Below are 13,654 nucleotides of genomic sequence, written 5' to 3' on the forward strand. Positions count from 1 at the left end.
ACGGGCATACTACGATGATTGGAAACTTGCAAAGAGTAGAAGAGTCTTGTTCTTTTATGTTTATCTTATTTTGACTTGGAGCTAAACAGGAGGGAATACGACACGAAAACTAGATGTTACGGATGTAATGAGTTATACACGCCTCACGAAATACAGACATCAACGACTTATATTGCTCTTCTCTTCCATCGCTTAAGGGCACAGCTCATTTCCGTTTTTCAAACCCCTGAACCATCAATTAGCTTCCTAGCGAACTTGGGGGTAAAGGGCTCTGCCTCAGCTCGGAGCGCCTTTGGTACCTTTTTCGTCTCTGCACCTTTACTAGTCTTTAATCCGTTCTGCTCGGACAAGGGGCAAAATTCTTGGTGGATAGCAATTTGCATGTTGACTGAAAACCTGTTTGCAAATGGGAAGCTTCCGGTTTCTCGAGATGCGAACCGGGATGCTGCAAGGCCCTTTTGAGGCTTAATGGTTGGCGAGCAATTGCATCTTGCAGGCTCCGATGTTTGCGGTGGACGCACAAGATGTTCTGTGGCTCCAAATGCCACCCGGCTCTCATGCTGCTGGGGTTTGAAGTTCTCAATCTCTTTCGATGCAAAACGGGATGCAGTCAACCCGTTTCGGGGCTTCATCGCCGGCACGACGTTGCCTTGACTGAGCTTTGGTGTCTGCGGCCCTGCCACAAGCTGCTCTATTGCCTCCGGCACCGGCTGGCCCTTGTCCTCCTGTTTTGGTGTGGGGGGAAGAACCATAGGTACGTTTGTTGGTTCAAACAAGGTCGTAGATCGCATCTCTGGCCAAGGGGTTCCGGGGAGATTGCTGACCTCTCCCAATGGTATTGTTGTCCTTGGCGCAAGAACAGCCTTCGGCATCGCTGGATCAGAGACTGGCGTGGCCGCAAGGGTGACAGTCTTCGACTTTGTAATATCTGGTGACTGAAGATTCCAGTTTTGTAGCTTGTCAACCAGAGGATCAACTTGCGCCGTTTCAAGATCAAGCTGGGCCATAAGGGTAAGGAACTCGTCAAGCACCGACTTGGTCGGCGCCGCCACGGGAGTCACAGACACTGGCAGAGATTGTCCAGGATTTGAAATATCTGGCAATGCGGGCATTGGGGTGGCTTTTGGCTGGACTGTGACGGCTGGGGCATCATATTTCCGGTTCAAGAAGTCAAGCCCGCCAGTGATCGACGGAGCATCCTTTTGGGCCTGCCACGCCGCCATTGACATTGAGGCCTGGCGACGGGTATGAACACTCTGAGGTAGCTGCCGGTGACTAATTTTCGCGGCCGGATTCAGGGAGCCGAGGCCTTTGCATCGTGTCAGTACATCTGCCAGGTGCGTCACGGGCTCCAATTCAACTTAACGTACGGACAACGGATTGTGTCAGCTGCTGCCGGGCACCGCTGTGAAGCCTTCCCGCACCGGACGCTCGGGCAGGGCGTGCCGAATTTCCGCACGACTTTGCCGGTTTCGCTTTAGAGAAGCTTTTGGCTAGAGCAATTGCATCGGCCAGCTTCTTCTTATCATTGTAGTAAGACCCCGACATGGCGACGAACAGCTGCACTTTCAGAGAGAGAGCGATGAGGAGAATGTTGACAACAGTGCAGAGCGTGAAGAGGATGTGTGATGAAAGAGAGAGAATTTGAAAGAAAAACAAATGCATGGTTGCCAATTGGCAGCTGCCAACTGCCAGCTGCCAACTGCCAGCTGCCAACTGCCAGCTGCCAACGGCTGGCGGCAGGATCTGTCGCTGCAGCTGCCGTTCAGACCACAGTAACGAATGCGAAAGGCTTGGATGAGGAATCAGTTAATGATCTTTATTTTGTTCAATGGATTCATTCCAACTTTCCCTCTTGTCCGTCGCATTTGGTGTCCGTGCTAGACTTGGCGCCACTCGTCGTCGTTTTCTCGTGCGACTCGTGGTTGTTTTCAGGTTCGACTCAACACACGCACTTGTGAAAGCCAATGCTGCAGATAAATAGCCTTGATTGTTTATATACATCTATTTTGCGTTCATGCTTTTTACCATAAGCTGATGTCCTTCTCTCACCTTGGGTGAGTAGTGCTTCCGTAGAAGCTCGCCCTCCCAGACTGTCGTCGCAAACGGATTGCTCCCCTCCACACTGTCGCCAAAGGGGTTGAATCGCCCATCACCCTTGCGTTCTTCCGTATTCCATAAGCTACTGATTTTTCTTCCATGTGTGTGCGCAACATCGCCGAGCAGTGCCAGAGTGCCCTGACATGACTTTTCGGGCAGCTGCAGCGACGACGTCATGAGCTGTTTTGTAAAGGCAGCCAGCCTGAGGGGGGGGACGGAGCGGATATTCCACGCCGGGAGGAGAATAGCGGTAAGGGAACGGAGGAGCAGGACAGTCGTCGTCTGCACATTGATGCGCGTGTAGCGAACGGGGCCGGAGGAGGAGCTCGCGGGTTTGGTGAGTTCCAAGTCGGGGTTGGTGGACAGGTCGAGGAGAGAGCGGTAAAGGTGGGTGGTGAAGTAGGAAAGATCGAGGTGAAGGGCGTTACGCGAGTTATGAGCGTCCTGTCCTGCAAGTAGCGTATGTGCTGTGACGGTGCAGAGGAGCCCTTCGCGGGTGAGGTTCCGTGAGGGCTCGTCGCCGTCGTCTTCGTCGTCGTCATCGTTGTCACCGTTTTGAGGGGCCACCTCGCCATTCTCCTCAGCGGCCTCTGCATTGGCATCCTGGATGCTGTGGCGGATCAGGTCTTTGAGAGCCTCGAGCAGGTCGCCGAAAAAGTCCTGATTAATGAGGCGGGCGTACTTGGCGAGGCCCTCGAGGACGGCGCCCATGAGATGCGGCTCGCGCAGCTTGAGTATGCGGAAGTAGCAGGCAAATACCATCTTGAGCGTCTCCGACTGCATGCGCTCGCGCTCCTCGTGGCTAACGAGAGCGTCGGCCTGCGACATCTCCTTGGCGATGGACTTTTGATCCTTAAGCACCTTGCGCTCGCGCTTGGTGCGGAACTCGCGCTGTTTCTTCTTCATCTTGTGGTGGTACTGCGGGCCATCCTCGCCCGCTTCACCGTCCTCACCCTCCTTATCGACGCGGTGCCTAGAGGCGGTGCCGCGGAACTCGGAGAGCAGGCGCAGGGCAAGGAATAGGTTGAGCACGACCTGGTCGACCTGATACTCGCGCGACTTCATCATCTTGGTCAGCAATGAGACGGCCTCCATGCTGGGGCGTCCTTCATCATCCTGGCGAAAGAGCGTCTCGAGCGCCTCCACGCACTTGCGGGCGTCATCGTCGATGCGGCGCCGGCTCAGCTTCCAAACGAGAATTTTGAGGAGCTCGGAACGAAAGTTGAAATGAGGCACAGCGGTAAGGAGGGTACAGGCGCAGGTATAGGCGATGTTGGAGATACTCTGAGTCCCAGGTTTGGCCCTGACGCCTAGACGGGCGACGCGGTTCAGCTCTTTGACGTAGTGCTGATAACCTGAGACGAGCGACTGCTCGAATTGTCGTAATTGGCGAATTTCTTTTGAGATGGTCTCTTTCTGCTCATCTTCCGCCAGAGGTCTTATACGATATCCAGGAATTATATCCTTGTAGACGGTCATTTGCGTCATGAGCGCAAGCATCTGGATGGCTGTGATTGCGGACTCGCCGTACTTGGCTAGGGCTTTTAGCGAAGCGATATTCTCCTCTGGACTTTCGTTGAGAGCCATAGCCAGTCTAGCCATTTCCTCTTGCGCCTCAAGAATCTGTTGCGCTTCTGGTATTGTGGATGCTTTTTCTTCCTCTTCCTCTTCTGGCTCCCATTCGACCTCGTCTTCGCGGCCATGGAGCCATTCGGTGTCGCTCTCGACCGAGACATCGTCGCCTTCGTCATCCAGACGGTTTAAAATCTCGAGCCGACCGTCGGCCGTCTTAATTGGCAGCCTGTTGCTCTCCTTGGGCTCCTTCTTCTTCTTTCCCTTGCGTGGCCTTGACTCGTAGTCCTGCTCCAGGTTCCAGTTGGAAGCGTTTATGAAAAATGCTTTCTGAGCACCCTTCTCGGTTGCCGGGGGGCCGTCGGTGACCTCGGCGGCCACTTGCGCCAGCTTTCTTTTTTTTGAGCCCATCGCTGCCATTTTGAGAACAAATATGTGACGGCTGTGGTTGCACGGCGAGAGCTGCTAACAAAGAGTTTTGCCCGTTCAGCGTGCTAGCAAATGTTGCGATATTCCAGCGTAGCGGGGCAGGCGGTGCGGCATCCGACCAATCAAGAGCTGAGATGAGCGCTCACCGCCAAAATTTTGTGATTTTCTGCCCGATAAACCATGCCCCTCTGGTGCCAAAAATTTATGCCGGGGTCGCTAGGTTTTTGAGTGTTGTCTTGCTCGCAGCTACAATCTCTTTTTTACCTCCGCAGTTTATCGTTGCAGCAATGGGCTTTCGAAAGGCCCCGACGCAGGCCTTGAAGGCAGCCAACAAGGTCAAGCGACAGGAACTCTTCGTGCAACACAAGAAGGACAAGGACAAGGATCGCCGGGAGGAACGACTGCAGCGTAAAAAGCAAGAGGACCGCAACCCCGAGCTCAAGGCCGCCCGACTTGCCAAAAATGTGACCAAGACGCTGGATCAAAAGCGTGTTTGGGACGATGTCGATGATGATAGCCTTGGTGCTGTAGTTGACCTGGAGAAACTGAAGCGCAGACGCATGGAGGAGGCCCGGGCCGAGGAGGAGGCCGCCTTGAACGCTCCGCTCGACCAAGACGACGATGACGACAACGATAGCATGCTGGATAGCGACGATGAGGATGATGAAGCACGAGAAGCGGCTGAAGCAAAAGCGCGCGCAAAGCGTGCTCTCAGAGACAGCAGTGCGGCCCCTTCGACGACCAGTACCAACCTAGACCTGACGCCGTCGTCGCTGGCTCTCAAATTCCCTACACTCTTTACGGATATTCCACCGCCCGCCCCCAAAATTCTCGTCACAACGTCATTGAACTCGACGCTGCATCAGGAAGCGCATCTGCTCACGACACTCTTCCCCAATAGCAACTACATTCCTCGTTCATCACATCGTTACGGCCACAAGTACTCTCTCCGGGAGATTTGCAAGTTTTGCATCGGCAGAGACTACACAGCCGTGGTATTACTCAAGGAAGACCTCAAGAAACCAACGGGCATGTCGGTGGTGCACCTCCCCTCGGGCCCGACCTTTCACTTTTCCATCTCCAACTGGGTCGAGGGCAAGAAGCTGCCTGGCCACGGCAACCCGACCAACCACTACCCGGAGCTGCTCCTCAACAACTTCAAGACGCCGCTGGGCCTGCTGACGGCCAAGATTTTCCAAACGTTGTTTCCGCCCGCGCCTGAGTTCCAGGGCCGGCAGGTGATTACGTTGCACAACCAGCGCGACTATATTTTCGTGCGCCGGCACCGCTACGTGTTTCGCGACAAGCGCGCGACGGAAAAGAGCGTCCTCGCCACCGACGGCGAAAAGTTGAAGGGTGTCGAGGAGATCCGCGCGGGCCTTCAGGAGCTCGGCCCGCGCTTCACACTGAAGCTGAGGCGTGTTGACAAGGGCATCGGGCGTGCGGGCAGCGAAGGTGACGATGCGACGCAGTGGGAGTGGAAGGCCAAGATGGAGAAGGACAGAAAACGGTTCAACCTGTGATTTCATAGCAAAGCATTGGTTAATAGCATTAAGAAGAAGTGTCCTTGTACATTTGGCCGAGTCTTGGATGACGTGCTCCACAACTGAATACTTGCCACGAGAGGGCAATCACGTTGCCACTCAACAACAAGACCAAAATGAATCACTCATACATCCTGTAATTATGTCACCTTGAGACAATGTCTCTGTAAAGAGTCATCGTTCGACGGTTGCATGTGCTGTACTTGCGTGCGCTGCGCTAGCCTCAATACAGTAATGGTTGACTGGCGCCTCCAAGTTGACAGGCCACTTCGGCCGTGAATATTGGACGAGGCTTTATGCATTGCATGTACTTCCCCCCAGCCGAAACAGTCGTCAAATTTGCAGACTCAATCTCTGGTCTGGTAAATATTTGAGAAATTTGACATTGAACGCGGAGCCAGACAACACCCCGAGCTTGCGGAGGCAGCCTGTGAAAAAAGCGAGGTTAGACGGCCCTCGCAATGCGATACTGAGGACGGCACGTTTTCTGCAGTTGCGAGGCTGATTCGAGCGCATGACGATACATGATTCACGTCACATACGGCTCGTCCCGCGCTAAGCTTTGTGTCCAAATTCGCGGGGGCATTCGGGGGCACCTTGATGTTGTCCACCATGGAACACCACCAGAATGGCGACAACAGCGACAAGGGCGCGAATGGTGATATTAGCCAAATATGGAAGACGGCGCCTGTGCTCATTGGCACAACAAAGTTTGAACCAAGATCTGACGTGCGCAACATCATGGTGACGGGCGGTGCCGGCTTTATGTGAGACCTTCTCTACCTGTGTTGCTTCACCCTCGTCGCTCAATGCTAACCTGGCAAAACGCAAGCGCATCATGGGTTGTTCGGCACCTCTCCATCGCATATGCCGACGCCTACAACATTGTCTGTTTTGACAAGATGGATTACTGCTCCTCCGCCAACAACACGGCCATTCTCGCGGACCGCCCTAATTTCACCACCTACGTGGGCGACCTAACGCATCCGCACGAGGTCGTGGACTGCATGGAAAAGCACAACATCGACACAGTCATGCACTTTGCGGCGCAATCGCACGTCGACCTCAGCTTTGGCAACTCGTATAGTTTCACGCAGACCAACGTGTTTGGGACGCACGTGCTGCTTGAGAGCGCCAAAAAGGTCCGCATTCGGCGCTTCATCCACGTCTCGACGGACGAGGTCTACGGCGAGGTCAAAGGTGGCGAGGACGACTTGCCCGAGGCCAGTATACTGGCGCCGACAAATCCGTACTCGGCTAGCAAGGCTGCCGCTGAGATGATGGTGCAGTCGTATCAAGCCAGTTTCAAGTTGCCTTGCATTATTGTACGCAGTAACAATGTCTATGGACCTCATCAATACCCCGAAAGTAAGGAAGTTTCAGCCGGCTTTTGATGACCATATCGACTGACCACTCGCATTTTCTAGAAATCATATCAAAATTTGCCTGTCTGCTCAATAGAAGGCAGCCGGTCGTCCTTCACGGAGATGGTAGTCCGACCCGGCGCTACCTCTACGCCGGCGACGCCGCCGATGCGTTCGACACCATTCTGCACAAAGGCCAGATTGGACAAATATACAATGTCGGTTCCTCTGATGAAGTGTCCAACCTCGACCTATGCGCCAAGCTCCTCTCCGTCATGGGCATGGTGGACGGGTGCGACGCCGACCCCGCCGCCATCATGCAGCAGCCCGCTTTCCGCACATGGGTCAAGTATACGCACGACCGGCCCTTCAACGACTGCCGGTATGCGGTGGACGGATCCAAACTGCGGAGGCTGGGTTGGAGCCAGCGGACACAGCTGGACGCTGGCCTGCGCATCACAGTCGACTGGTACCGACGGTTCGGCGAAACGTGGTGGGGAGACATAAGCCACGTCTTGACACCGTTTCCCGTGGTGGAAGAGGGTTCCATTGTGCCTGATTTTGATCATAGGATACGCGATGACCCGATGGGGTCGGATGAAGAGTCGGGACCGGAAACGTCGTGGAAGAAGGACCAGACAAATTGTTAATCGTGGGGAAATGGGACGGGTCCCAAGAGCGGCAGTATTCTGCACAGCCTCATAACCTCCACTGAATAAGTAACGGTTCGTTTTGACCTTGTGCCGATCGCTCAACGGCTTAAATATAAGCGCCACCAAACATATCGATTATCATGTGGTAGGTTGCGCACCCGTGGAGAGCATGGAGAATTATGCAACCGCTACAAGTCGGCTCAAAAAATAAAGTAGAGACAAGAAGAAGGGTGGCAAGGAGACATTAAACAAAAACATGATGAGAATTCAAAAGCATTCAAATTTGTCAAAGTTTGTGAGGCATCTGGAAGCGCCTCGACTGTTGTAGTCACCCTTGTGGCATCAGCCCCGTTTGCTTAACGTCGTCTCACGCCACAACAAGGCAGCCTTATCCTTTCACTACAGCACCCACGCTTCTCATCGCGCGACCCCCCTCTTGCTACGCCCTACTCGCCGTTGAAATACGGACACTGCTACGAAAACTGCCGGCTTCTCTACGATGCGATTGACGACAGCTCGATAGTCCACGTCACCCGGTCGTCGACATGATAGCTCTGGCTTCGGCCCTCGCTTCGTAACTTCGCGCGCGTCGTTGCTCTCGACGAGCCCAAAATCCAAAACACCCCGGGCCGCCAGCCAGGTCCATCCCAAAAAGGCCAATTGAAGAGCTATTTCTCGACGATGCTGTCGCATCTGCGCTTCCACCGGCGCGGGCCGTCGAACCCCGCGTCGCCCGCCGGCGACCAGCAGCCCTCGCCGCTGAGCAACACGCAGTCGCCCTTTACCCCCGACGGCGGCGTCTCGTCCCCGGACACGCAGCCGCCCAGCTCGACCACGTCGCTCGTCCCGCCGACGCTGCCGCCCATTACGCGCGTCACCTCGGACCAGTCCCCGCCCCTTCCCGGCTTTTCGTCCGACGCCGCCGCCGCCCACGGGCCGCTTGTCGAGCAGCGCGTCGTCCCGCAGCCCGCCGCGGCCCGCTCGCCCTACACTACTGACTCGGGCTTCATTGGCGGCGTCGCCTTGGAGAATTACCGCCGCGGCCTGCGCGCGCAAAAGGCGCTCGTCACACCCGAGCATCACGCCGCGCCGCCACTCGACGACAAGCACCTGCGCGCCAAGACATCCCCCGCTGCCGCTGGTGCGCCGCCGCCTGTGGCACCGAGACAAGGCCAGCCGTCGCAGGGCTTCTCCAGGGTGCCGTCGCACTCTTCTGTCTCGCCTTCTGAATCTGTGCAGCCGACTGGTCGTCGCCCGCCCGGCTTGGGTCTCACTGCCGAGTTTACGTCGTCGTCGTCCTCTTCCGTCACGATTACACCCATGGAGCCTCACAAGGCGAAGAAGGGGTTGCCCTTTTTGAAGAATCCAATGTCTACGCTTTTGATGCGACGCAAGATGAACCAGAATGTCCCCGACGCCCTGCCGATGCCCATAGTATCCAGCCAACACCCCGAACCCACATACGATCCACGAATCAAAGGCACCCGTGTTCACGATTTCAGTGCACCTAGACGCCGGAGTATTCCGCGGAATGACTTCGTACAACCAGAGGCGAGACCGCCAGTCACTGAGTATCAAAAGCAGCCGGTGGCGGTTCCCCAACCTGCTCCTTTGCCAGTGGCTGCGCCAGTGCCCGAACAAGAGCAACCGCCGAAGCCCATCTCCAAGGATGTTACACTAGTTAACCGCCCAACGAGTCAGAATCCATCCCCTACCTCCGTACCAGAGAAGCGAAATGGCTCTTTCAGAGACAGGATGCGCAGCTCCAGTGGCTCCTCTATGGCTGGCTCTATCCAGCTTGAGAACCTATCGAGCATAGCCGAAGACCACCGCAACCGCGAATTCGGTTCTTTAACGCGTGTTAACCCGTCGATACGGACAACACGTTCTCATAAAATATCTCTCTCGGAAATGTCGAGCAGAGACACTATCACGTCCTTGCCCAGACACATGAAGAGTACAAGTTCAAGGTTCAGTTTTGACATGATAGGTGCTGCAAAACAAGAGAAGATTTTGGAAGACCGACACCGGCAGCGGCAATTAGAAAAAGGCGAACCAGAAAGTGAGGAGCGAAGAGATTCTAGGTTTGACGAATTTGATGAAGACGCATTTGACTACGACGCAATGATGGATGACGATGGCCTTGAGGAGAGAATTCCGGGCGTAAATGCCGATTTCGACGACGAAGACGATTATCTCCATGAGACACCGTATGTACAGAAGGATCAATTTGATACTCAGGAGGATCCCGACAATGATCAACAGAATTTTTCCGGTTTCGTTTTTCAGAGATCGAATCCCGAATCAGAAATCCCCAGCCCTTTCTTACCAGGACAAATGCCCAATACTCCACGAGACGCAGAGGGACAGCCTATCGGTTCGGCAATGACGAAAGACACACCGACGACAGCCAACTTTCCCTTGTCAGCTCAACCCAATTCCAGCGATAGGGATTCAGCTTTTGGGCAACGACTCTTGGGGCTCGGAATTGACCAGGCAACGTCTCGACACGAAGAAAAGACCGTCGGTGCAAAGGCCAATGCACTGGCGTTCTTGCCAGACGACGAGCTGTACTTTGATGACGGTATCATTGGCTATGAAGATGAATTCGCGGAAGATCTTGCCGCAGGCATCGACCCTGATGATGAGCCATTTGACGAGTCCATATTTGACAATAATGATACGGATCAGTTCGGTCGCCCGGTTCGTGGAGCGTTTGCTCGCGCCCAGTCAATGACAAAGGCAACCAGCGAGTCCAAGAAGAGGATATCGGATACGTCGCGATTCTCCGCTCAATCAGAAATAACACAGTCTACCGCTCATACATCATTCAGTGCGGGCATGTTGGATGGGGCACAGGGGGGTAGCTCCATGATTTCGCCACTGGGCAGGGTGTCCTCGGTGATGGGATCATCATCCTCGCCCTCGCAGCGCAAGATGGTAGCCTATCAGGCCGCCCTCGCCGCCGCTGCACACGAAGCTGCCGCGTCGGGTAAATTCCAGCGCAGCGCCTCGCCTGTTCTGGAAGATGACGCGGAAGACGAAGATGGCACAGACGAGCTGGAAGATGCCGAGACACAAGAGTCCACGGTCAAGATCCAAGATGACGTAGAATACGAGCCTACGGACGACTTGGACGACGATTTTGGCTACGAGAATATGGATGACTTTGAGCTCGACGATGATGCCATTATTGCAGAGGCCAATGCCAGCGCGCTCGCAAACGACGCTGACGGCTGGTATGGGCAGGAGTTTGGTTTCTACGCAGCGCCCCCCTCCTCGACGCAGCACCACGGCTCCTACAGCTCCAGCGCCTCGGGCGGCGGCGCAGAAATCGGTTACGCGGTCGGCGGGTTTTTTGGGCCGCGCGGCGGCGACTTGGCGCGGTCGGCGAGCGGCCGCCTCATCTCCCGCGAGGCCAACCTCACGCCCATCACGGAGCGCTCCGAGTATTCCAACCGCAACTCGATTATGAGCATGGGACTGCCGCCGCTGGTCGGCGGCGGCACCCCCACGACCATGCAGAGCCCCGGGCTCGCACAGCTGGCCATGATGTCGGAGGAAGGCGATGAGATGACGCTCTCGGCGCTGCTGCGGCTCCGCAACAAGGCGTGGGGCGGCTCGCAGGCGAGCCTGGCCTCGAGCCGGGACGGGTCGCCCAAGTCGGAGCGGGGCGAGCTCCCGAGCGCGCCCCCGTGGGCCGCTGCCGCGGGAGGAGGTGCTCCTATGCCCGGCTACACCCACGCGCGCCAAAACTCGCTCCTCTCGAGCGAAGGTCGCGAGTCTGAGCTGGGCAGCCTGCCGGCTAGTCCCACGCTGACCATGGCCAATGCGGCGCAGGGGCCGCAGGGGCAAGCCCACGCGCTGGCCACGCTGCAGCAGCACAACAACAACCCCGCCCGCGGCAACTCGGCGTATCCGCGCGCGCCAGGCGGCGGCCAGAGCGCGTCTGCGCCGGTGTCAGCCGTGCCGGGCCGGAACTCGAACGAGTGGAACTGGCCGTTGCCGTCGTCGTCGTCCGAGGTGGTCGCCGGTGGTGTGCCGGCCCGCACCGTGTCGCTCGCGTCGAGGCACGGCAAGGGGCATCGCCGCCAGCAGAGCTCGACAGAGAGCGTCTCGTACATTATGGAGGAGGAGGACAATGGCGAGGCGCGCTGGGTCATGGAGAGGCGCCGCACGGGAGACGGTGACGAGACGGAGCTGCTGGAGCGGGAAATCATTCCTGGCGGGCGGATATAAGCGGCTGCCGCCAGTGACGGTGTATACATGTTTTATTTTGGGCTCATGGTGCATCTGCGGTCAGTGACCTTGTTTGTTCGCGTATATACTTTTCTTCTTCAACACCCTCTTTTGGCTTATTGGGCAGATGGAAACCTTCAAGGTTCAGTTCTCACCCACATGTATAGATCAAGTGTGCAAGGTGAGAGTAAAGCATAATACATTTAGGATAGAAAAAGCATCAAAAGCGCAAACGCTTCTTAAACCATTTGAGTAGTGTTTGGCCGAGCAAGTATGAATGATGCGAACAAACTAAAACAGGCGGCGCAAGATTGATTTCTTCTCCGTCTCTGCAGACGCGGCGGCGGCCAGCGGCTTGACCTGCATGGCGCGAACCCTCCACAGCAGACCGAGCAGACTGGCGACAATGACGGCCTCGGTCAGACGACCGCCGTCTTCCGGCAAAAGAAGCACGCCCTGGCCGCTGCACAGCGAGAGCGAGGGGGCCTGGCCCGTGTGGTGGTAGATGGCTCGGATGCTCTCCGGTGCGGGAGACGACGCATCCTCGGCGCCGCCGCCCGCCGCGTCGATTCGCACAAGGGTATACCTCAGGGGCCCGGTTCCGAGGGGCTGGATCTGCCACTGCAGCGTCGTCGTCGTCGCCGGGGCGTCTTCTTCTCCACCACCCCAGGTAAACGTGTAAAAGGGGTGCTGGCTGCTGCCGGCGCTGGACACGCTGTCTGGGACGGGAAACGACGCCGTGACCGCAACGGTCTGGCGGCCGACGACCAAGCTGTAGTCGTCTGTGGCGTCTGACAAGTCGCTGTTTCCTTTGCCGTTGGTAACTTGCTGGGATCTGCAAACAAACAAAAGGGTACGAGAGTCCCGACTCACATGGTGATGCTTTCATGATCGCTCAGCCGCTGCAGGGCAAGGGTAGCCGCACCACCCTCGTCGCTGCCTTGCACGGTATACCGCGCCTCCTCGCTGCGCAGGCCCTCAATCGTCTGGGCCATGGTGCCGAGGCGGATCGCGTAGAGCCGGCTGCCCATCAGCGCGTCGCCGATGACGTCGCTGCCGCCGAGGGGCGCGTGGTGCACGGCGTGCTGGTACGCGGCGCTCACGTCGTGCAGGCGGCCGCGGAACCCGGCGTTGTTGCTGCTCTGCGCCGGCACCGACACGACGACGCACAGGTGCGGCGGCGGCGCGCACGGCGTGCGGGCAAAGCCATTCTCGGCATGGCTGCCGACCGCCCGGTCCCGTTGCTGCGCGGAGCTCAGCGCCTCGTAGCCTTGGGCGCCAGCAAATGCGGACATGGTTTTCGTTTTAAACAAGTTTGTCTGAGGCGGTATGTTGAAGAAAGGGACTCTTGGTGACGTGAAATGAAAAGCCTTTCCGTCTGGCTGCTTTTATATGTGGTGGAAGAGGGAAAGGTCAATCTGGTTACGTACCCTCTTTCAACCCACCACCCCCGCGATTGGCCAGCCTCTGCCAAGTGTTTGTTCTATTTGATGAACATGGAGAAGAGGCAAGGCAAGACAGCATTGAATCCAGCGTTTTGGTCTCAAAACCCCGCAGCAGGCAGCCAAAGCTCGTTGACTGGCCCGGGGGGGCGGGGACTGGACAAATCAGAGTATCCTCTGTTCGCTGGCCGGGCGCATGGTTAGGTCAGGCTGCTCGGCTCGGCTCGACGCACCAGCTGGTGTGACGAGCTCTTGTGACTTCACTTGGAGGCGCACCGAAGTTACTGATACTGGTTTTGTGTAACATGACA

The 13,654-nt window shown here is 56.6% G+C and overlaps 5 protein-coding genes across 5 annotated transcripts; 3 read left to right on the plus strand and 2 right to left on the minus strand.

The window, feature by feature from the left end:
- Positions 1-2,004: 2,004 nt before the first annotated feature.
- On the minus strand, positions 2,005-4,092 carry CCM_01066 (nuclear export protein Noc3; the record flags this gene model as incomplete). Its single annotated transcript, XM_006666224.1, has 1 exon — positions 2,005-4,092. One exon carries the CDS (start codon positions 4,090-4,092, stop codon positions 2,005-2,007), a length of 2,088 nt encoding a protein of 695 aa, XP_006666287.1.
- A 296-nt stretch (positions 4,093-4,388) lies between these two features.
- Positions 4,389-5,624, plus strand: CCM_01067 (RNA processing factor 1; the record flags this gene model as incomplete). Its single annotated transcript, XM_006666225.1, has 1 exon — positions 4,389-5,624. The coding sequence occupies one exon, from the start codon at positions 4,389-4,391 to the stop codon at positions 5,622-5,624; it is 1,236 nt and encodes a 411-aa protein (XP_006666288.1).
- Positions 5,625-6,257: 633 nt separating this feature from the next.
- Positions 6,258-7,659, plus strand: CCM_01068 (dtdp-glucose 4,6-dehydratase; the record flags this gene model as incomplete). Its single annotated transcript, XM_006666226.1, has 3 exons — positions 6,258-6,412; positions 6,478-7,013; positions 7,073-7,659. The coding sequence occupies 3 exons, from the start codon at positions 6,258-6,260 to the stop codon at positions 7,657-7,659; spliced, it is 1,278 nt and encodes a 425-aa protein (XP_006666289.1).
- Positions 7,660-8,343: 684 nt separating this feature from the next.
- CCM_01069 (uncharacterized protein) lies at positions 8,344-11,901 on the plus strand (the record flags this gene model as incomplete). The annotated part of the gene is made up of 1 exon (XM_006666227.1): positions 8,344-11,901. The coding sequence occupies one exon, from the start codon at positions 8,344-8,346 to the stop codon at positions 11,899-11,901; it is 3,558 nt and encodes a 1,185-aa protein (XP_006666290.1).
- Positions 11,902-12,192: 291 nt separating this feature from the next.
- On the minus strand, positions 12,193-13,196 carry CCM_01070 (uncharacterized protein; the record flags this gene model as incomplete). The annotated part of the gene is made up of 2 exons (XM_006666228.1): positions 12,193-12,736; positions 12,775-13,196. 2 exons carry the CDS (start codon positions 13,194-13,196, stop codon positions 12,193-12,195), a joined length of 966 nt encoding a protein of 321 aa, XP_006666291.1.
- Positions 13,197-13,654: the final 458 nt, after the last annotated feature.

The sequence above is a fragment of the Cordyceps militaris genome (genome assembly GCF_000225605.1).
Source record: "Cordyceps militaris CM01 unplaced genomic scaffold CCM_S00001, whole genome shotgun sequence".
In the NCBI taxonomy this organism is placed as follows: Eukaryota; Fungi; Ascomycota; class Sordariomycetes; order Hypocreales; family Cordycipitaceae; genus Cordyceps; species Cordyceps militaris.